The 21,693-nt window shown below is 34.7% G+C and overlaps 3 protein-coding genes across 3 annotated transcripts; 1 reads left to right on the top strand and 2 right to left on the bottom strand.

Annotated features, from left to right (window-relative positions):
* Positions 1 to 1,827: 1,827 nt before the first annotated feature.
* On the bottom strand, positions 1,828 to 3,497 carry MEF20 (mitochondrial editing factor 20). Its single transcript, XM_086428433.1, has one exon. It carries the CDS (start codon positions 3,394 to 3,396, stop codon positions 1,978 to 1,980), a length of 1,419 nt encoding a protein of 472 aa, XP_086284559.1. The 5' UTR covers positions 3,397 to 3,497; the 3' UTR covers positions 1,828 to 1,977.
* Positions 3,498 to 5,750: 2,253 nt separating this feature from the next.
* On the bottom strand, positions 5,751 to 13,449 carry LOC147383108 (tryptophan synthase alpha chain-like). Its single transcript, XM_086428808.1, has 9 exons — positions 13,214 to 13,449; positions 11,985 to 12,131; positions 11,607 to 11,672; positions 10,384 to 10,492; positions 9,343 to 9,419; positions 7,972 to 8,049; positions 6,902 to 6,979; positions 6,518 to 6,577; positions 5,751 to 6,094 (listed from the first exon to the last, which is right to left on the bottom strand). The coding sequence occupies exons 1-9, from the start codon at positions 13,394 to 13,396 to the stop codon at positions 5,960 to 5,962; spliced, it is 933 nt and encodes a 310-aa protein (XP_086284934.1). The 5' UTR covers positions 13,397 to 13,449; the 3' UTR covers positions 5,751 to 5,959.
* A 5,146-nt stretch (positions 13,450 to 18,595) lies between these two features.
* LOC147383109 (sec-independent protein translocase protein TATA, chloroplastic-like) lies at positions 18,596 to 20,730 on the top strand. The gene is made up of 2 exons (XM_086429184.1): positions 18,596 to 18,940; positions 20,367 to 20,730. Exons 1-2 carry the CDS (start codon positions 18,644 to 18,646, stop codon positions 20,496 to 20,498), a joined length of 429 nt encoding a protein of 142 aa, XP_086285310.1. The 5' UTR covers positions 18,596 to 18,643; the 3' UTR covers positions 20,499 to 20,730.
* The last annotated feature ends 963 nt before the right edge of the window (positions 20,731 to 21,693 follow it).

Below are 21,693 nucleotides of genomic sequence, written 5' to 3' on the forward strand. Positions count from 1 at the left end.
ATTTTTCAATAATACCTGTCTACCTTTACTATCTTTTCTCTTTTACCCTTTTAATCCCAAAGAGGATTCCTGTGCCGTAGGCACATTCTCTTGTACTAACAAGTAACAGTAATAAGAGCTTTGAGAATGAAATACAAGCTGACTAGAATCACAACCGTAGCTCTAATTCAATCGACACGAACAAGATCACAACCTAGTTAAGAGTAGAAAATCCAGCTCCTTCAAGCACATTAGCCGTGCAAACTTATAGTCTAGTATCATAGTGAGAATTAATATGTTGGAATGAGTTGGGTTTCCAACTCTATTACCAGGAGAGAACAATCTGGATATTATGTTATAAATGATTTTGATTCTGATATTGAAATCCGTATACCAAGAACTTTTTGAAAAATGCTAAAGTGACGAGTGCCTACAACACTGCACTGACATGGTGGAGTGCACCAAACCATAGAATTTTTCTCGAGATATGAGTATTGTACACCGAAGGAAAATTGATTGACGATGGAGGAAGAAAATTAACTTCTAGGCTCGAAAAGATTCAATCTCTTTTAGACAAATATTCTCTCCTATTGGTTGAACCAAAGTACACAAGGGATCGACGAACAAATGCCTTCAGGATACAAAGAAGTCTTACACTCAATATACTAAATCAGATTATATACGATCTGATTTAGCCTAGAACACTCGGAAAAATAACAAACTGATGATGCCTATATCTTATGTTTAGAGAGAGGAGAATACAGAATTTTTCGGTGAAGAAATCTGAATTCTGGTTGGCTTTTTATAGCCATTTCTGTGTATGTTGACCAAGAGTCATGATTTAATGCCTCTTAGTCTAATAGCCGTTAGATTGTGCCTTATCTGAGATTTAACGATCTAGATTGCACCCTATCAAAGGTATGTGTCTCATGTCCTTTAACTAATACCTTTTTGTTGAATCTGTTTGATCTAGTGGCTCTGATCGTGTCCGATCAGTTGCCATTTGATCTAACGGATCTGATCGTTTCTGATTAGGTACTATATCGATCCATCGCACCTGATCATTCTGATCGGGTACTACATTAATCCAACGTATCGGATCGTTCTCGATTCGATATTATTTCGATCCATCGTATCTGATCGGTAACTTGATCGCGCGATCAGTTGCCATTTGATCTAACGGATCCGATCGTTTCTAATTAGGTACTATATCGATCCATCGCACCTGATCATTCTGATCAGGTACTACATTAATTCAACGCATCGGATCGTTCTCGATTCGGTATTATTTCGATCCATCGTATCCGATCGGTAACTTAATCGTGCGGTGCTGATCGCACCCGATCCATCACACGTGACGGATCAACCACCACCGTTGGATGATTTCGTATCCCGAAAACTTTAAGTGCAAAGTGCACCTCAAAGCGCCCTTACGCACGTTGCGTGCGGGTGCGGGGGTGGTGCTTCGCACCACCTCGAAGCACTGGATCAAAACCTAAAGGTGTGACACAAATACAACTAACTATGTTGGCTATTACTTATAAGGTACACTACTTTCTTACTTGTAAGCGATGTGGGACTAAACCTTATACACATAAAAAACCTCAAAATCTAACTTAAGAAAAACAAACCAAAAAACTATAAAAAACCTTATTTTATTTTGAAAATATACAACAGTATTGTACACCGAAGGAAAATTGATTGTTCTGTATAACCGTGTTGAAGGAAGCCAATGTAGTATGGCTCGAACCCAAATATTCCATTTTTTCCTCAAATGGTTTCAATTCCTAATCAATTAAATTTTTTGCATCATTTCTCATTTCAATTTTTCGTATGGTTTTCTCATAATTGATAAATCAGATATACAACTAATGTTTGGGAGTTAGAAAAGTTTTGAATATAATCCTGATTTTTCATTAAAAAAAAAAATTGTTAAAGATTTTGAAAAATTAAAATAATTGATGATGTGAACTACATTGCATTCAAGAGATTGCTCACTTATTGAACTAAACTAGCACCAGGTTTAATTTGTATTCCCTTAACTTTCATCATCTCTCTTACCACCTCTACATCACCCCACCTTTCCACGGAAGCATACACATTTGATAAAGCTATATAATCTTCGCACGTAGACTCGGACTCTAATGATTCCCTTCCATGCTGCAACCGGAAGAGAATCTTCCCTACCCTCTCTCCCATCACAACGTCTCCATGAATCTTACATGCACCTAACAAACTCCTCCACAAGATCACATCAGGCTTGAATGGCATTTCAATTATGAACTCATAGGCTTCTTGTAACCGTCCCACACGACCAAGAAGATCAACAATGCATCCATAATGTTGAATTTGAGGTGTAATGGAAAATTTACAACTCATATTGTGGAACAAATGTAGGCCTTCTTCGACAAGTCCTGCGTGACAACACGCGAATAATAGGTTAGTGAAGGTGACCGCATTGGGTCTTATGTTAGAGGCCTCCATTGAACTCAACAGCTTCAAGGCCTCTTTACCCTTTCCATGGAGGGCTAGCCCCGCCATCATTGAAGTCCAAGTTAATACATTCTTTGCCTTCATTCTCTTAAACACAATTAGTGCAGTACTAAGGCACCCACATTTGGAGTACATGTTGATTAGACTAGTACCGATGAAAACATCGTCTTCGGGTGCATAAATTGTCTTGTGTATATACCCATGAACACAGCTACCCGTTGTTAAGTTGCCTAAACGAGAACAAGCCGAGAGCACACAAACCATGGTCGTGTCAGTGGGTTTAACTTCATAACTGTCAAGTAACATTTTGCGGAACAATGTCAATGCCTCATGGGAATTGTTATTAGTTCTTATCCTCTGTGAAAGGTAGCCTGATATCATGGCATTCCAAGTAGCACTGCTTCTGTCAGACATTTCATCAAACACTTTTCTAGATGAGATGATGTCGTTTCGATTCGCATAAAAATGGATGGTGGTTGTGTGTACGGTGATATCGGACACGAACCCAATCTTGACGATCCTTGTATGTATCTGTTTGCCTTCATATAATGCCTTCGAGGACGATGAACGAGCACAAGCACCAAGGACGAATACATAGGTAAAATTGTCAAAAACTATATTACCCAATACAATTCCATCGGCGAAGAGTTGAATTGCCTCATCAGAAGGCATGCATCGGATCATAACATTCCATATGAACACATTTGGTTCATCGGCATGGTTAAGGATGAGACGGGCATGTTTCGTGCCGGTTGGAGTCGAAATGGCACAATAGTGCTCAACTAACTTGCCCACTATAGAAACAGATCGATGGCAGTTAAGGCCATTAGTGATCATTTGGGCATGAATTTGTTTCAATTGATTTAGAAGTAATCCTCCTTGTTGTAAGAGTGAGAGACATCTTAATCTTGGAAGTGTTACCATAAGCACTACCACGGCTCTTTGATAAAGGGTGCTGATACTGCTAGGATATGATTTCTGGACTTTCGGTTAGTTTTGATTCAAACTGCAAAATCTAATGTGATATGTAATTTCGAAATTAGTTGGTGTGTTACAAGTAAAATCTATTGTACGTACTAGAAGTTCTCTGTTTAAAATAAACTAGAGAGTTACTATTGCCACACCAACTCCACATCCTCTTAAATTATTATGTTGAAAATTGAAAAGACATTCTCAATCATGGAAAACTCGGTTTGTGTCTCATCTCGTTTATGGAGAAGACTGAGTTGTCTCGAATGAGATAGATCATTTAACTCGGTTTACAATTATTTATTCACATATTTTGTATTTTGAAAATAATTATAAATTTTTTTAATAAAATAATTAGATTAAAATAGGTTAAATCATATAATAAACATTTGCATTTTATAAATTAATTATTTTAATTAAAATATACAAAATCCCGATGGACTTAGAAAAGTTTTACCGACTCAGCTAAGATCTTCAAAAATATTGTCCAACTCATCTCATTTGTCTCGCAAGATTTTGTACGTGTAAGATATCTTGTCTATCCATCTTGTTCATAGAAGATACCTAGATGATTTGGATGAGTCATTTCAATCTTGGATGTAGGGTTTAAAATGGGTCAGATTTTATTTGAAATTCGAGTGATCGAAATTTAGTGGCTTTGGTTCTTTCAAGTATATCCGAATTAAAAAAAAAATGGTTTGGATACGGATCCATTCTTACATCCATCTAGATCCGAATGATATATTATTTTATAAGCTATATTTTTATATTTTTCAAAGTATCTTTCTTCAACTAATAAGGGTTGAGCGTAGTGGCCACAGTCTTCTTCTAAAAAGGAAAGTTGAGTTTAAATCACCTTTTGTCTATATTTTTAACAATTTTTCTTGAAATAACATTGAAGGATTTAAAATTATCCAACTCGAATCAATTATTTCGATAAGGTCAAATTCAGATACAGGTTTAGTGAAAGCAAAATAGTTCGGATATAGTTTTATCTTGTAGGATTCGAGTAGTATTCAGATCTGAATCCGAATAAAAAAAATTGGATATGGATATACTCATGTCCGACCTGTGTTTAAGCCTTACTTGGACGAGATTTAAAACCATACTCTCAATGGACAGTGTAGGATTATGTAAATAATTGCCCTTTTTTAAAACAAACTAGATAATCATTAATCAAAGCCAAAATTTATGTCACTAAAAAGAGGAAATGCATAATGGAAAGACGAATGTAGGAGAAGTAATATGTGTGGACCATTGACTCACACCTGAAGTAGTCGCATATAGACTCACCTGTGGCCTAGCGTGATGTGATGTAGCAGCCTGTGTGAGTTCTAGAGACTGCACTCAGTTTCATACTCACAAAGACACAACCAGGAGGAGCAAACTCTTGTCGCTTTGTCTTAACGCCGAGCCACACTCCTAACGGATCACTTGGCCTCTATTAACATGAGCTAATATATTTAAGTATGTAACTTTGCGCTGATTTAGTTTATTCAACAAGAAGTTATATGCTTAATATCTCTTCATGAATCTCAAGTCACCAATCGAAACTAAATGGGACCAACGAAACTTCACAAAATAAGATCACATAGCCCCATCAAATTGGACCCTAACTGACCCACATTTACTAGAAAAACTAACAAGTCTTGAAGGACAGTTGGAGCACCCTTTGGAGTGTCCTTCACGTGGTCCTTTCCATAAGGAATTTGCTTGACAGGCTCATCGAAGTTTCCTTCTCCCGTGTCTTTAGAGAGGCCAAGAGGGCTGCCGACTTGCTTGCTTCCTACTAGATTAGTCTGAGTTGTAATGAGTTAGATTGTGAGTTGCTCTCTAACAACCTTGTCTCTGTTTTATTTCAGAATGGCAATGATGTCCCATTTCTTCGGTTGTAGTTGGTCTAGGTCTACCTTAACCCTGTTGACCTTTCAAAAAAAAAAATGGTTGAACCCACAAATTCTTGATTGGGATGTCCGAGATCACTTCTAGGATGCTATGCAAATGTAACTTGAAAATTCCAATAGATGAGGTGGTTATAAAAGAACAAAGAAAATGGGTAAACTGACTTCCTACAACACTGTATTCGACACTATGCTGACGTGGAAATGTGCAAAGAACTAGAGTTGTTTACAAGTGAAAATCATCATCTATGGTTCTTTGCACATGTCCACATCGGCTCAGTGTCGAACACAGCGTCGTAGGAAGTCAATATAGAACGGCTCAAGGACAAACGCAATGTTTTCATATGCTCAAGGACACACTCGAGGTGTGTGTCTCGAGGCATAAGACACATGACTCAAATTTCACAATGGAATTCCAAATTTTGGTTTCTTTTATTAATAATAATGCAATACATTACTAGTTTATGTTCCAATACGAAACACATTTTATATTTGAATAATTAAAAGTTTCTGCACTCTTAACTATTTATAAGTATCACAAATATATAATTGAGTATTGTTTTTTCAATAACCTTATGGGCTTAGACCCATTGCTCAGCTGGTTTAACACAATGTTTTCAAGGGAGGGCGGCCTTTAGGGACTTGGTGAAGGTTTCAAGTTCCTTCAAACCTTCCTCTGGGGATTTTGCTTCTCCTAGAATCTTCACCATGGCACTACCAACAATCACTCCATCAGCTCCCCAACCTGCCATCTGTGTAAAAAATAATACCTAAAGTGAATGGAAAATTTCATTTATTGAGAAATTTCAGTTACCATTATTGAACAACGTTACATAACGGTGGGTAGTATTAAAAAAAGTTTGAGAAAAAAATGATAATAAGTATTTCAAAGTGGCATTTGTTTGAAATAAAATATCGGGTGGTATTTAAGTTCAAAAACCTTTTTTTCCCACAAAATAATGGTAAATTGAGTGTTGTAAAAAGTCTTCGTGAAAACTAAATAGACCCAATAACAGAACATCTTTACTTTCCAAAAAAACACACGGAAGGATTCAAGGCTTTATCATTATCAATAAGAAAATGCTTCTAGAACCATGGTTGAAATCTTAACTGCCCAAACAAGAAGCCTGGCCATCAATACACACAGCATATATGTAATAAGTTGTATAACTAACCTGTCGCACATGTTCTGGGGTCGATATGCCAAAGCCAACAGCCACTGGTTTACTTGATGCCTGTCACAGAAGTAGAGACAGTCTTTAGGCACTGAGGGCGTTGGGGAAGCACACAACAATTTCTATATCAATTGGTAAAGGAAATGTTCGACAATTAGTCTTCAAATGGATGCACACACGACCAACCTCGACCATCTGGTCAATGAGCCACCACGTTGATTACTATCGAAAAATTCAAAAAGTTGGTGACCATATCATATTCTTTGTGGACCTTTGCTTCAGTGACCATCCAAAAATAAAGCAACTAATTGGATGTTTGGGTTCATTCTATGGCTTTACCACATAAAACAAATGAAATTTTATGACATATTGTGAGATACAAACCTCCTTAATTTCTTGTAGAAGAGATTGAACTTGTAAGCTTATAGAAGAACGAGCACCAGTAACACCAATTGAGCTCACCTATTCAAGAGAATCTATGATTAGGACCCTGTTGAAGTAATAAATTCACCTAGACAAAAATAAACCCCAAATTTGAAAAAAAGGAAATTATGTTCATAAGATAGTGAGTGTAATCTGAATAAGAACAACCGAACTAACAACAATCTAAGAGATATTTGTTCCCAAATTGTATTCCATTGGTTTTCGACCAGTTTATGCATCTATTATTCTTCCATTTACTTCTTCATTTTATCTTTTCAGGAATTTGTCTTGCTGGGGTGGCAATGAATACTGACATAAGATGCCCAAACACAGGTATAAATACAGAAATTGGATTGGAAAGTGGTTACAAGTCTACATTTCCCAAAATATAGGAAAAATTTAAGTGTATCCCATCCAATATGTTGATAAATACCGTGCTTTTGAATTTTTACTAAATTGTAAATATCAATCAAATTTCTAATATCACAAGTTTTCTTCATGATGATTTGCTGATATACCAGTTAGTCATTATATAGCTTCTGCTGAGAAAACTAAGTCAGGAGTTGAGAAGACAGCCATAAAGTAGAAAAGAAATACAAAAACGTGAGGCAGAAATTGCATGGAAAAATCAAGCTGACTGACGCAAAAAAAAAAAAAAAAATGTAGAGAGAGAGAGAGGAGTGAAGGATTTAAATACTTTTTCCTGTCCTAGAGATATTAAAGTAGTTTTATCCGCTATGCTAAGTCATTTTAGGACTCTCTTGATATACGTGCAATTCAGAAAATAGAAATTATCATAGCATCCCTAACTCTCCTACACAAACTACAAAGCCAATGTGTTGGAGATATCATGAGAAAGATCTGAAGTATTTTATTTTTTTTATCAACTCCAAGTGTAACTTGTGAGGACTCTCTAATAAACACTAATAAATGTGTTGAAGTAAAGCTCAAAACTACCTATTAGACTGTTGGAACCCACACATTAAGCATAGAAACATGGAATATTGATTTACTGCAGCAAACTAACTTACAAGGTACACAAATCCTTCTGAAGCTTCAACAATGGGTTTCATTCGATCTGTTGGAGTAGTGGGTGTTGTGAGCAGCACCTCCATTCATGCAACACAATAATTCAATAGTTTATAATTCAAATTTATCATATTATACTCAATATATATTGCATCATCTACTCCTATAAATAAATAAAGATGAAAACAAGTGACCAAATAAAGAATTATATTACAAGAAAGTAAAATAAGAGTAACCAGAAGCAATAAATATGTCAAGTTTCCTGTTTTGTCGGCACATGTTTTGAACTTCTTTATGCAAGACTTGTGACCTATATGAAGATATCTTTTTGTACGTAAATCATCTAAGACCACCTATGTATCAGAGACTACAATGGAGGTACAGCGAGGCTTTTACCCCTACCCAGTTTCAGTGGATTTTCTTAAGTAGAGTTTCAGAAATAGATCGACCCAATAGGAAAATGACTTTTTCAAGAAAATATGTTTATTCTATGTAAAGTAACTGGTGACGTTATGTCTCTGAAATATATCGTGAATAGAGTTTCATATTTAAGCATTCCTTAGCTGGATAACGCCTTCTGTTTTTTTTTTTTTCTTTCTCTCTTTTTGCTAAGCAAGTGAAATATAGGTGGATAACGCCCTGATCATCTTATTTCAAAGCTAGAGTAACTATGCTTTTTGCATTGCAAATTCATTTTTAAGTTCAAATTTGATGGGAACAATACCTTTTGAAAGGTATGTTCTTATAACTTCTGAATGAGAAGGCTAAGTCTTAAAATCCTAATTTCTAAAGTCCAAGTGATTCTAAAAGCTAAGGTTCCTAGCAAAGGGTTCTCTAAATGTTTGAATTCCTAGTTTGAGTTCATAAAGCTAGGCTAAAAGATGAAAATAGGGTGATTAACAATGTTATAGTCAAATTTAAAGTTATTTCAGATGATATTTTAGGTCTACCAATAGTGTATGGCAATGGGATAAGAAACATCAGAAACTCCTCAAATATCGTGAAGCTCAAATAAAGTAGGCTTTGGATTCAAGGGAGGCTTCCTTCTTCTTTTTTGAGAAATGATTGACGGAGATTATTTCTTTTTTAATCGATTCTGTCAGATCGAGATGTGTGGATTCAAGGAACTATGCATCTATATTTATACTGACCCATCATGAATCAGATGATTAGTCTTTTGAGATAATTCACCAGTTTTCATTAGTAATATTGAGAGAAATTGCTATTCATTCAGCAAAGAATGAGATCCATTTAAGTGATGAGCTGTCCTTCTCTCTTCATTAACCAAAAATTAAGTTTTCAAATTGTACTTTGAATCAAAAACAAGAAATTAAACAAAGCAAGGGAAAGAGAAGATAAATGGGAGAACCTACTAATTCAAGTTTATTCTTAACAGCTTCGTCTCTCAAAATCTCAGTCTCCTCTAGAGGAACATCTGGAACCACAAGACCTGAAAGGAAGATAGGATATAACATAGAAGTCTATAACAAGGTTATATAGCAAACTCGTGGAACTGAGGAAATGAAAGAAAAATAAGTTTTGAACTGCTAAGCACATTTCACATTTTTTCTAGTTGATATATGTTCACGAATTAAGTGATATATTATATAGAACAATCATAGTCTGCTCACACTATCTTTATAATACAAGGCCAGATATTTAATTTTCTTTTGTCTTGTTTGCCAGCCATTTTAAGCAATAGAACAATCAGGGCTTCACACAGAATCATATCAGGCTGATCTTAATATAAAAGAATGCATGCATAAAATGCCATAGCTACAGAAAACACTTCAATCAGAAAAGGTAGAACACATAATGTATGGTTAGAAAATACTATATATCTTGAAGTGCCCGACAAGAGTCAGTGGATTGTTGGAATTTGACACGGTTATCAACTTAGAAACATACAAGCAACATAATTTTGGGCTTAAGTATGAGTCACATCTTGGACTTGTGGTCTCTTTCTGTTGGTTAATCTCATTATTATTATTTATTTTTTTGCTTATCGTGGGTATCCCCACCCTTTGGGTGAGACTAATCCCATGGTCACAAGCACCACCCCCTCAGAAATTCCTACATGCAATTGGTTGAGTCGAGGGTCAGGAATTCATTGCTTCGTGGGGGTTGGTTAATCTGATTATACCACTGTTACATGAATACTTTGAAATCATGCCGTACTCAAAACAATAATCTACCAGAGGCCTCATTCACATCTTCTATCAATTACAGGACATATTATGTTGTCACCAAAGTCCTCAAGATACTAACTCAAGACATTTGGTTACATGCCACCAAAGTCAAAAAAAAAAGTTTAATGTTTCAATGAAGAAATTAGCATATATAGTTGAAAAAGTATCACTGTTACAACTAACATTCAACCAAGCATAATTACATCTATCAGAATTGTACATTACCTTGTACGCCAACATCTTTTACGGTATTCATGAACTTTCCAATGCCACGTCTAAGTATTGGGTTGTAATATGTAAATAGTGCAATCGGGCAAGACAGTTGTGGGACCACCTGCTCAGACCATGATGAAAGCCTGATATTAGACTTATATGGCACACCATTCCAACTTAGTACAACAAGAACTTTAACAAAAAAATTACGAAGTTGGAAGAAAAAAAAACTAAAGCAAATGAAGTGAGTCTATCTATGTGTGTAACATATTGACATATAGAAGTACTCTATTCATATAACAAAGGATCTGTTACTGTCCTAAACTAGTGTACTTGATACAAAGAGTTATCAGCATGGGAAGATAGTGCATCTCCCTAATTACTGAATTCACACCTCTTATACTGAAACACAAACCAGTTTGCAATACGGTTCATCTTAGATTAGTGGAATATAGTGAACATGCACCAACAAATTTGCTAACCCAATCATTGCGATTCACTGAATTTTTTCATTGGATCAAGCAAACTCAATGAAACAATTGGACAAACCAGAGAAGATACAACATTTTTGTTTGAGAAATCTGATTTAATATATATATATCAAAGAAGCTATTTGAAAGACTTTCTATTATGCCTTTGTGCCTTTATTCTCAAAGACTCCTTCAATCTCCCTATAAACTTTAGCTTCTCTTTCAGTGCTAAAATTGTGATCGATGAAAATTCAACTTGATTTTTTTTTCATCATCTTCTAGCCATCATCAAATGAACATTTAACTTCTTTTGCATACATTTTGGAATACAAATACTTGATGGATATAGATTGATTAATATGGCACTTAAACTTGATAAGAAAATGGATTTTAGAATATATCATGTCTTAGTTTCATTTTGTTATTTCGCATTATATTTTTTTTAATGATTGTTTATCTATTTTATATTTAGAATTTTGATCACTATCGAATTTGTTTGTTTACAGCGTAAAATCTTTTAAGATTTTGGTTGTACTTGTAATTTGCTTAATCACTTAAATCATATATAAGTGAACCAAATAAGGGAACCAAAGCAATCTGAGAAACGAATCATCTCCTCCTACCCCAAGGAACTGGTTATATCATTCAAGAGTTGCGAAACATGAACCTGAATTCAAACAGAGCAAATGATAAACCAGGTAACATGCGCTTCTCCTTGTATAGAGGAGGGTTGGGAGAAATAGAGAAATAAGTATAGCAGTATACCCCCTTTAACATGGAAATGATTGCGTCAAAGTTGGCCCCTCTTGCTAAAGAACGCGTAGATGCAGCCTAGAAAATGACATAAAAAATAAAGAATCCTTAAGATGGAGAAGTATAAAAGGAAAAAAAGAAAAAAAGAGATATATATATATATATATATATATATATATATATATACATTTTGTCCAATATGGGTTAGAGGATTCGGAATGGGCTGATTTTTTGTGAGGATGATTTCTATGGTGAGGAGATCATCCTCACAAAAAATCAGCCCATTCCGAAACTTCTAACCCATATAGGACAAAACGTTCGCTACCAATGTTGGTTGTTGAACCTGACCCTATATATAATAAGACGAAGAAGATGACTATTTAATTAAACCTGGATAACTGGGCCATCCGCCAAAGGATCAGAGTATGGTAAACCCAATTCAATTATGTCCGACCCACAAGAATCAAGCACCTTCAGTGCTTCTGCTGTTGTTGATAGATCAGGATCTCCAGCCGTTATGTAAGGGATCAACGCAACCTTTTCCATTGGAGACATGAAAATCAGTACCAGCATAAACAAAAACCCAGATTTATTTTCACCACACAACCAACTAAATCAATCTACCCATTTCAAATCTTCATGAAAATACAACTGAATTCGATTAGTAAAACGAGCCCAAATTGCAAACATACAAAAGAACCCAGTATTCGATATCGATTGCAATATAATAAAACGATTGAAATTTTAATAAAGAAAAGATACAAATGAGAAAAAAATAAAGAGGGGGGGGCAGTAAATTACCATTTCGTGAGCTGAACATGACGAAATTCCGATTTTGGCTAACTGTTCGTTTTAATTCACAAAACATGAAGATTGAGATCATAGGTTTTTCAAAGTGCCGATCTTGCTGATATAAAGAAGCAAAAGTGCTGATTTTTTTTTCAAAGAGACAATCTTGCTGGTTTATTGATGATCTCTCAAAAAAGTAGCGAACCTGTGAGATTGTCAATTTTCAAATAAATATCAACGAGATTGTCACTTGAAAAACCTGCAATATCGCTCTTCGCGTTTTGGGAATTAAAATGAATAGTGATCCGGAATGGGAATTCCATCAAAAGTTGATCACATTTTGGGAAATTTCTCAAAAAACATTCAGATGGTAGAATGCTTATTTTCACCATTTAAGTATAAACATGGCAACCACTAAATCATTACCACCTTCAAACCTTCATGGAAACCCAATCGAATTCGATCAACAAAACGAACCCAAATTGCAAAAATACAAAAATTCATTGAAGACATGCAAATCAGAATCAGCATAAACAAAAAGTCCAAATTTACTTTCAACATTGGTGATGACACTATAGACCTGAGTTCGATTCCCCACAGCATCGAGTCACTGATCTCATTAAAAACAGACAAACCGATAATTAAAAAAATCTATACAACCCATTTCAAATTTTGATGAAAATCAAACTGAATTCGATAGGTAAAACGAACCCAAATTGCCAAAATCCAAAGTATCCATTATTCCATATTTGAAATAGAATAAAAATATTGAAATTTAAATACAGAAAAGATCCAAAATGGAAGAAAAATTGAGATATTAGAGAGCTTACTTTGCCTTGTTGTTTGAGTTTGGTGAAAGTTTCAGAGAGTCCAACGGCAGGGGTAACATTGAGTGAAGCCATGGGTTTGACATATTTGGTGGAAACAATGGATTTCTGAGTAGGGAGACGAACAAAATTGTTCTGAGATTTCTTGGACTGAAGAAAGAAGGTTGATTTTAGAGCAATCGCCATTGTTGTCCAAAGAGAAAGCTTGGTGTGTATCTGGGAAAAGTGGGAACCCAGAGGTTTAAAAATGAGGATATTATAAACAAGGAGTAATGATTCAGTACTTTCACTGTAGTATACTTAAAATACTACGGAGTGATCTTCCAATTTGGTGTTTCTTAGATTGGTTGCTGATGTAACTCAACCATTGTATCATTAAATAATCGACCAAAAGAAAAAAAAAAAAAAAAGACTAATGCTAGAGTGACCTATGTGGGCGACACACGGAGGACATCATGACGTGGTGGCATGCGTATGACCCCATAGATGTATTTTTTCCGAGATATGAGTAAAATGCATCTACGAACATGTTTGCACTACCAAGTCTGTCCCCGCTGAGATCACTCCAGCATGACCCAAAAAAAATAAAAAAATAATAATGGAAACACATGAGACTAATCGATGGTCAAGATCACCCGTTTAAATAGACGGTTCAGATCAATTAGAGAACCTCCCAATCACCATTGGAACTCAATCTCATTCATCACGTGCTTATGATCTGAAAAAAGATATGATTTTAAATTATTGGCTCAGTAAGATACACCCACTCAATGCACATGCATTGGCCTTGGGTGATTGGAGGTTGGTTTTGGGTGCAAATTAGGAAATATATTAGATAGTGTATCTTCTTTGGATAGGAGAAATCAAATCTAGGCTCATACAAATGGAAATGTTTGGTCAAATACAATTGATTTATTTAAGTATTTATTAAAATAAAACAAAACTCATAATATTTTTAATGTTTTGAAACTATCTAATGATAATCTTACGTTCTTTTTTTCATACGCCCCCTCATACAGTCCTTGACCGAGCAATTATAGAATCATAAATCTTTTTCTTGAGTATCTCGAAGCAAAGCATCTATGGTTCTATGATGGGAGCGTACATGATATATTTAAAAAAAGAACGTCAAAACATCACGAATCTTTGAAAATAATGTTTTATCAATTTTAACAAAGCATCACTACTCTTTAAAGGAAAATACTAATATCAAATGACGTTTGAAACCATCCATCAAATAAATGGTTTAGATGGGAGAATATTTCTTAAAAATTTCAAAATAAAAGGGATTACTAAGATATAGAATACATCCCTAGAAAATATGTATTTTTCCACTATTTGTTTAATGGAGAGCCTCAATCATGAATCAAGGCAAGTGTTTTCAATTTTGAACCATAGTCCAAATTGTGAATTTGATGTCCTTTGTTAGACACTAATCAGCCATTAAAAATGACTTGGGGCCATTTGTAGACCCGCTGTCCCATAAACATTTGACTCATGTCTTGGTGGGTCAACACTCCAAAATTTGTTTAATGGGCTAATTATAATCCTTCGTATCTTAGCACCGAAAAAATGTTTAAATTCAACTAGAAGGTGGCATGTATGCACATACATTTGAAAAGGGCTAATTTGTAATTTAAAAATTAATTAAATAATGGTTTCGAAAACTAACCACCCTGATTTCAGGGACGTCCGATTGTAATTTCCTAAGTTTTTGAACAAAAATAGCCCTGATCATATTAAGTTTAAGAATAATGCTGAAGTGACTTCAAGCTAGAACCTCATATCGAACTTCTTGACGTGAAAGTGTATGGGAACCATAGATGCTTTCATTGATATATGAGTGAAAAAGATTCACTTTCACATCAAGAAGTGCGATATGAGGTTCCAGCTTGAGACATTCCAGTACGACTCTAAGTTTAAATGTTAAAATTAGGGCATTTATAGAATCCAAATTTTGGTGTCCAACCCCTACTACTCTACCTTCTCTCGTTATAATAGTAAAGATGACTAAGTTATACATGAAAAATGCTAGGATTATGGTTCCCAACACCAACAAGCTAATTTTGGTGTGCGAGTCAACAAGAGATTGGTAGATGTCCATGGGATCAATGGGCCACAAATATGTCAAAATGAATTTTTAAGAATCCAAATCCAACCAAACTCCTCACATAGAAATTATGCAAAGTTAGCACGTACAAACACTATGTATAGATATTAAATTTCCCACGCCGAATGCATTTTGGGTTTACTAAGATGTCTGGTAATTGATAAATTTGCAGACACTAGCTAACTTAATTGGTAAAGTCTTTGGATAGTGTTATTCATATTATTATTTTGTTAGGCAAGCGAGGTGATTACTTGTCAGGGCAAAAGTGGATTCAATGAGATTTAAACTTAGGTTGTGGGATCAACATTTGTGATGCCTTTATGATCTTAAAAAAATTGGTTGTCGATGATAAAAATACCTCAAAGATTATAACACTTTAATAAAATAACCTCTTTATTAAGTGCACCCATTTTCATACGTCTTTTACGACTTCATCTTCTTCTCATTGTCGTGGTTGTTGAATAACCTCAGCTCTTTCAAATTCAACGTGTCATTTGTTCTCGTTCCTAAGAACAGTCCACTCTAGATGCCTATTTCACCAAACTAAACACATATCATGATGAACTTTCTTCTTGTTCTTTTCTAGCATCTTGCACTTGTGATGCATCTAAAGCCCTTTTATCATCTGGGCAACAACAAGAACTCATGCAATTTCTTATGGGTTTGAATGAAAGCTCTTCTTCTATCAGGGTACAATCCTCTTCCCACAATAGACAAGGCTTATTCTCTCCTTGTTCAAGAAGAGAAACAACATGAAGTTTCTGCTACTAGCAACAACTCCTCTGAAGCTTCTGTTTTACTTGCTAAAAACATTATCCGGTCTTGAGATGGAAGAGATTTTGTTCCTGCACACGAAGTCTGATTCTCATAATAGTCATGATAGTCGGAACAAACCTTGGTGCACCCGCACCAGCCCAACTTGTAACAATTGTGGATGGATCAGATACACGAAAGAGACTTGTGTGTACCTTCTTTTCACTTCAATGTTCTTTCCGTTACCTTAAATTGTTCCATCACATTCTTTCTTGATTTTTGCATATTTCAGGACTTGGCTTCGAAGACGACAATTGAACTGGGTAAAGAGCATGGCGGCCTGTACATCTTTTTTGCCCCACAACCATATCTTACACTTTTACCTCACTATCATCTTCACATGACCTCTGGCACAAACGTCTTGGACACCTTTCGTCGCATCGCCTTCAGCAAGTAGCTCAATTAGTCCCTGAAATTTTTCCTTTTAAAGATTATCATTGTGATATATGCCCTCAAGCCAAACAAGCAAGATTACCTTTTAATTCTAGCACTATTAGCACTAATTTAGCATTTGAATTAATCCATTGTGATGTTTGGGGACCATATTCTACACCCCCCCTCTTTAGGACTCATTAATTTTTTTTTATAACAATAGTTGATGATTTTACTCGCGCCACATGGACTTACCTTATGCAATTCAAATCTGAAGCAAAATCATGATAAAAGTTTTAGGATATTGCAATCTCATCGGTAAGTTAGGTGTTCTGATCTTCACACACCAACTTGAGGGGGTGTTTTAGGATATTGCAATCTTCATCCAATCAAGTGATTGGTACAAAAACTTTCCTTTTGGTAGAGATTTGTCTCACCTATTTGAAAACTTAGATATTAGCAAGAACCTATGTATGGTAACTTTACATTCTTATACATAGAAAGTTTAGTTGTAACTTTTCAAATTCATTCTTCAATAAAGAATAAGGAAAAGTTCCCTGTTATCAATAACAAAGGGACCAAGATAATGCTAGATCTTCTTCATTTTCTCTTCTTTTGTATTTTTTTTTTTTTTTTTTTAACTTTCTATTATAATAGTAAATTATGAAAAATGGCAAAATAATAAAATTTAGGGTTTAATTGAGACAAAAGCAATGCAGATTAGTTGATTGTTAGAAATAGGTAAAAAATCATAAAAATGAAGCATTCCTAGAAATCCAAATCATTTAGTGACAATATTAGTTTGTTGTAAAGGTAAAATCTCGGATGACGTCGATTCTTCGAAATTTAGCCCTAACAATCAATCTTCATAGAACGATAAAAAATACATAGAAAAATAATTTTTTTAAAAAAAAAAGGAGAAAAGGGAGAGAAGACAAAAACAAGATATGTTCACGGAATTTATCCTAAATCCAGACTACATCATAGGCTTCGAAAAGTCGTTTCACTAGTCTTGAACCCATTACAATATCTACAAAATCTAGTCTCATCTACTTTTTTCCTCCTTCCAAGAGCCTCTCTCTTTTACATATTAGCTTTCTTTATATAAATACAAAAGCCAAATCGAAAAAAGGAAAGATAAACAATTCAAGATTCTTTACTAAATATATCTTTATCTAGAAATAGATATTCCTTAGTCAATTATAAAACTTTCTATTTCTGGATAAGATTATAAATAAAATCTAATTTAAAATATATCATCAAGCATCGAGATACACATCGAATTTGTCATGTGATCAATATTATTCTTATTTACACCACGTGTCTAATACTGAGTTTACCCTCTACATTTACAAAATGATTTTTGATTTGTTCCATACTAATAATTTAATGTTAATATGGATCAAACCATGTCCACAAGAAGTTATTGATATAGTTTTTTTTTTTCTTAATATCAACATTATACAATCGGCACACATAAAAAAGTTGAAGCTATTTTCATGTCGACGCTGCACAAACGAAAAATCCCCAAAAAAAATTATTTTCATTCCATCATTTTCTTGTCTTCTATTCATTTATCTCATTATTTCATTGAGTTTATTTTGTAAGGAGGTCATTTAGTTTAATGGTGAATTTATAAATATAAAAAAAAATTGAAATTTTCGTTAATGTAAGTTGGAAAAATATGGGTCTCAGAAAGTTTTAGATTATTGGAATCAATGAAAGAAAGAAAAATGTGAGTTGTACTCTTTGTAGAGGTTGGTCCGCTATTGAAAATTGGGGTTAGAGAAATAATAGGTGCAAATAGAGAACTTGATAATTGTTTTTTTCGAACCCACGTTTTCCTCGCTTTTTGCCGTTGTTGACCTTCTCTCTCCTTCTCCGACTTTGAAGCAACCCTCTTTGTTATAAGACGGGTGGCGTTTTGAATTTATTTCATGGCTACATTTCCGCAAAATTTGAAACACCTCCTCGGAAATTCCACGTGTAATCCAATGGAGAGGGTTCTTCAAAATTTTGATGAAGCTGGCTGCTTCAAATTTTCTTTTTCTTCCCAAAAGAACCTAATTTAGTCAAACATTTAAATCTATAATTCAGTTCTCAAACCCAAAGAGACAGAGAGACCAAAGGCGTCGAAAATGGAGATCTCTGCAACTCTTTCTCTACCTTTGATCCCTAAAGCATCAGCTTCAGTACCTTTGGCTTCCTGCAACTCTATTTTCTTCAACAATGGCGGAACCGATCTGTCCAAGAAGAGCAATCGCTTGATCTTGTGCAGAAACAGAGATCAAAGGGGTTTGAATTGTCGATCCATGTTCGGTCTAGGCGTGCCAGAGATCGCCGTCATTGCTGGAGTTGCAACTCTTCTTTTCGGCCCGAAGAAGTTACCCGAATTTGGTCGAACTATTGGACAAACTGTCAAGAGCTTTCAAAAGGTTCGATAGTTGTTGATGTTCTTCGTTTATTCTTTTTTGGATCCTTTTTTTTTTAATTTTTTATTTAGGGTTTTTGAGGTTTAGGGGTTTGGAGTTTAGAGTTCATTGTTCGTATTTCTATGATGGATTATTAATGTTAGCAGCATAGTCACAAAACTCTGCGAATTTTTCCAAAACATTGTACATTTCTCTAAATATTTGACCAGCAGATTAACTAGGAAATTAGGGTTTTTTGAGTTTTAGGGGTTTGGAGTTTATAGTTTATTGTTTGTATTTCTATGATGGATCGATGATGTTAGCAGCATAGTCACAAAATTTTATAAATTTTTCCAAAAAATTGTAAATTTCTCTAAATATTGGACCAGACGATTAACTAGGAAATTAGGATTTTTTGAGTTTTAGGGGTTTGGAGTTTATTGTTCCTATTTCTATGATATATCTACGATGTCAGCAGCATAGTTGCAAAGTTCTCCGACATTTTCCAAAAAATTGTAAATTTCTGTAAATATTGGTCCAGCTGATTAACTTGGCAAGCAATTAATGGACGATTTATCGATTCATCATTGCCTAGATGAACAATTTTACCCTTCAACCTCAAAATTTTACCTTGGTCGACCTTCAAATCTCAAGAACAATATATGATTTTTTGGGAAGTTGAAAATTATGGATTTTGGGAAGAAACTGACTTTTTCCAAAAATTTGTAAAATTATCTGATATGGGACAAGCTGATTAAGTAGGCGATGAATTAAGGGAAGATTTATTGAGTTGTCGTCGTCTAGAGTAACAATTTTACCTTCCAACCTTAAAATTTTATCTTGGTCAACCTTCAAATTTAAAGAACAAGATAGGGTTCTTAGGGAAGTTGAAGATTATGGATTTTGGAAGAGACCCAAAAATTCATTTCTACCCGAAATTTCTTGGAACTTATCCGAATTAACCGAACTACGAATAATTGCTAAATCCAAACTTTGTTACTGTGGCTGGGCAAAGCCCTTAATGGTGGGCAGCAAGTCAATGTTAATCGCTGCCCGACTGCCTTCATATAAATCAGAAAATGTTTGCAAGGTAGGGTTCTTCTTGTGAAAAAGCCTCTAGTATCAAATTGTGGAAATAAATCTTGGTCATGGGAAGTGTTTGATATCGATTTAAGATAGAAATTGACAAGTGGTACCTTAAATTTTAGAAATAATGTTCTAAAAAGCTTAGATATTTAAATTGGCCATAATGCTCAACCATGCTCGTTTTCCTGTCTTGTCAAATAGCCCGACGTGATTTAATTTTCAGCTCCCTACAGGTGTTACTGTGATCTAATTTTTTGTGGCACAGTTGTGGTCTAATTCTATTCCAAATCCTACATATTTAAATAATTATTTTTAATTTACCTGAAACATGAGTCATTTGACTCCTTTATCTCAAATGTTACAGGCAGCCAAGGAGTTTGAGTCGGAGCTGAAAAGAGAATCTGAACTTGCAATTGACCCCCCTGCAGAGAATCCCTTAGTGGTCAGTGAAGAGGAGAAACGAGGTGTCGAGGTCTCAAGCACTGTGGAGAGTTAATAAGCCTCTAGAAGTACATCGAAGACTGGCTTTCTTTAGTGTAATAGGATTTGCAGTTTAGCAATGTATTACTTAATAATTCAGGACTTGTTCACTACCTCGACATGCAATTGAAACTTTGTATGCTTGGTGACTGATGCTAGGGTTTGCCTGACTTCAAATGTCTCAGGTTTGAATTGTTGACGATGTGATGAGTATATTTATATAATTGAGGAGATCTATTTTGGATTTAGATTAATTGTTTAAGGTCAGAGAGAGTCGATTGTTCCAATGGGTTTGTACCAAGGATCTATATTAAGTTTGTAGCTTTGTCAATTAAAAAGTGGATGGATTAATGCTAAAGAGAAGAACTAAATAATTAATGTTTATCAAACAAACATTCCTAAAGAGATCATTTCTACCATTTTGGTTTAATCAAGCATGAAAAGTGAAGAAATCAGAGAGAATATGACCTATGTATAGAATTAAAGCTTTGTTGTAGGGTTGTCAATGGATCGAAAAATACATTCTGATAAGGGTCCAATCTGATATCATATTGGATTGGATCCTGATTGACTATGTCTTGATCGATAAGGATCTGATCCCATAGAATGTTAGAAAATCATATAAATTATATTATATATTTGTTTAAATATATGAAGTTTATTTGGATTTTATACATTAAATCGGATTTGGAGTGATTAAGACCCGATCCAATTGTTATTGGATTGGGTTTGGATCTTAATACTGAAATCCAATAAAAATCCGATCCATTAAAAGTCTGATCCGATGCTTATCGGATTAATTCCCAATCCAATCCTTATCAAGTTGGACCAGAACCTGATCCATTGACAGCCCTACCTTGTTGATAGTATAGATAAGTACTTGGGGAATGTGGATCTAGTAAAAAAAAAAAAATTATAAGACAACAATATGGCCAACAATGCATAATTTTTTTAGTAAGCAACATATTCATAAAATGAGTATATGGCTAAAAAAAAAGGAATATTTGAAACAAAAATATAATAAGAGGACGTCTTTTAAGATGGCCTGACCATATAAAATGATGATCGATAATAGCACAAGTGAGAGGGAGCGGTTTGTGCAATGGATCGATGGAGGTTGAGATGCATATCCTTTGGCACTGATTCTTATTGTTGTTTTGTTGAATATAAGTGAGCATGTAAGATGTCCTGGTTATTTGGCTTAGGAAAAT

Source organism: Akebia trifoliata, chromosome 16, assembly GCF_017979445.1.
Source record: "Akebia trifoliata isolate Shusen 1 chromosome 16, ASM1797944v1, whole genome shotgun sequence".
NCBI lineage: Eukaryota > Viridiplantae > Streptophyta > Magnoliopsida > Ranunculales > Lardizabalaceae > Akebia > Akebia trifoliata.

What these genes read in the sequence shown, in the direction of transcription:
- MEF20 (XM_086428433.1), bottom strand. Translation starts at nt 3,396, where the DNA reads ATGGTAACACTTCCAAGATTAAGATGTCTCTCACTCTTACAACAAGGA.
- LOC147383109 (XM_086429184.1), top strand. Translation starts at nt 18,644, where the DNA reads ATGGAGATCTCTGCAACTCTTTCTCTACCTTTGATCCCTAAAGCATCA. An exon ending in CTGTCAAGAGCTTTCAAAAG is followed by an intron (nt 18,941 to 20,366) that starts GTTCGATAGTTG and finishes CAAATGTTACAG; the next exon opens with GCAGCCAAGGAGTTTGAGTC.
- LOC147383108 (XM_086428808.1), bottom strand. Translation starts at nt 13,396, where the DNA reads ATGGCGATTGCTCTAAAATCAACCTTCTTTCTTCAGTCCAAGAAATCT. An exon ending in AAAAGATGTTGGCGTACAAG is followed by an intron (nt 9,420 to 10,383) that starts GTAATGTACAAT and finishes TCTTCCTTTCAG; the next exon opens with GTCTTGTGGTTCCAGATGTT. An exon ending in TTAAGAATAAACTTGAATTA is followed by an intron (nt 8,050 to 9,342) that starts GTAGGTTCTCCC and finishes GCATGAATGGAG; the next exon opens with GTGCTGCTCACAACACCCAC.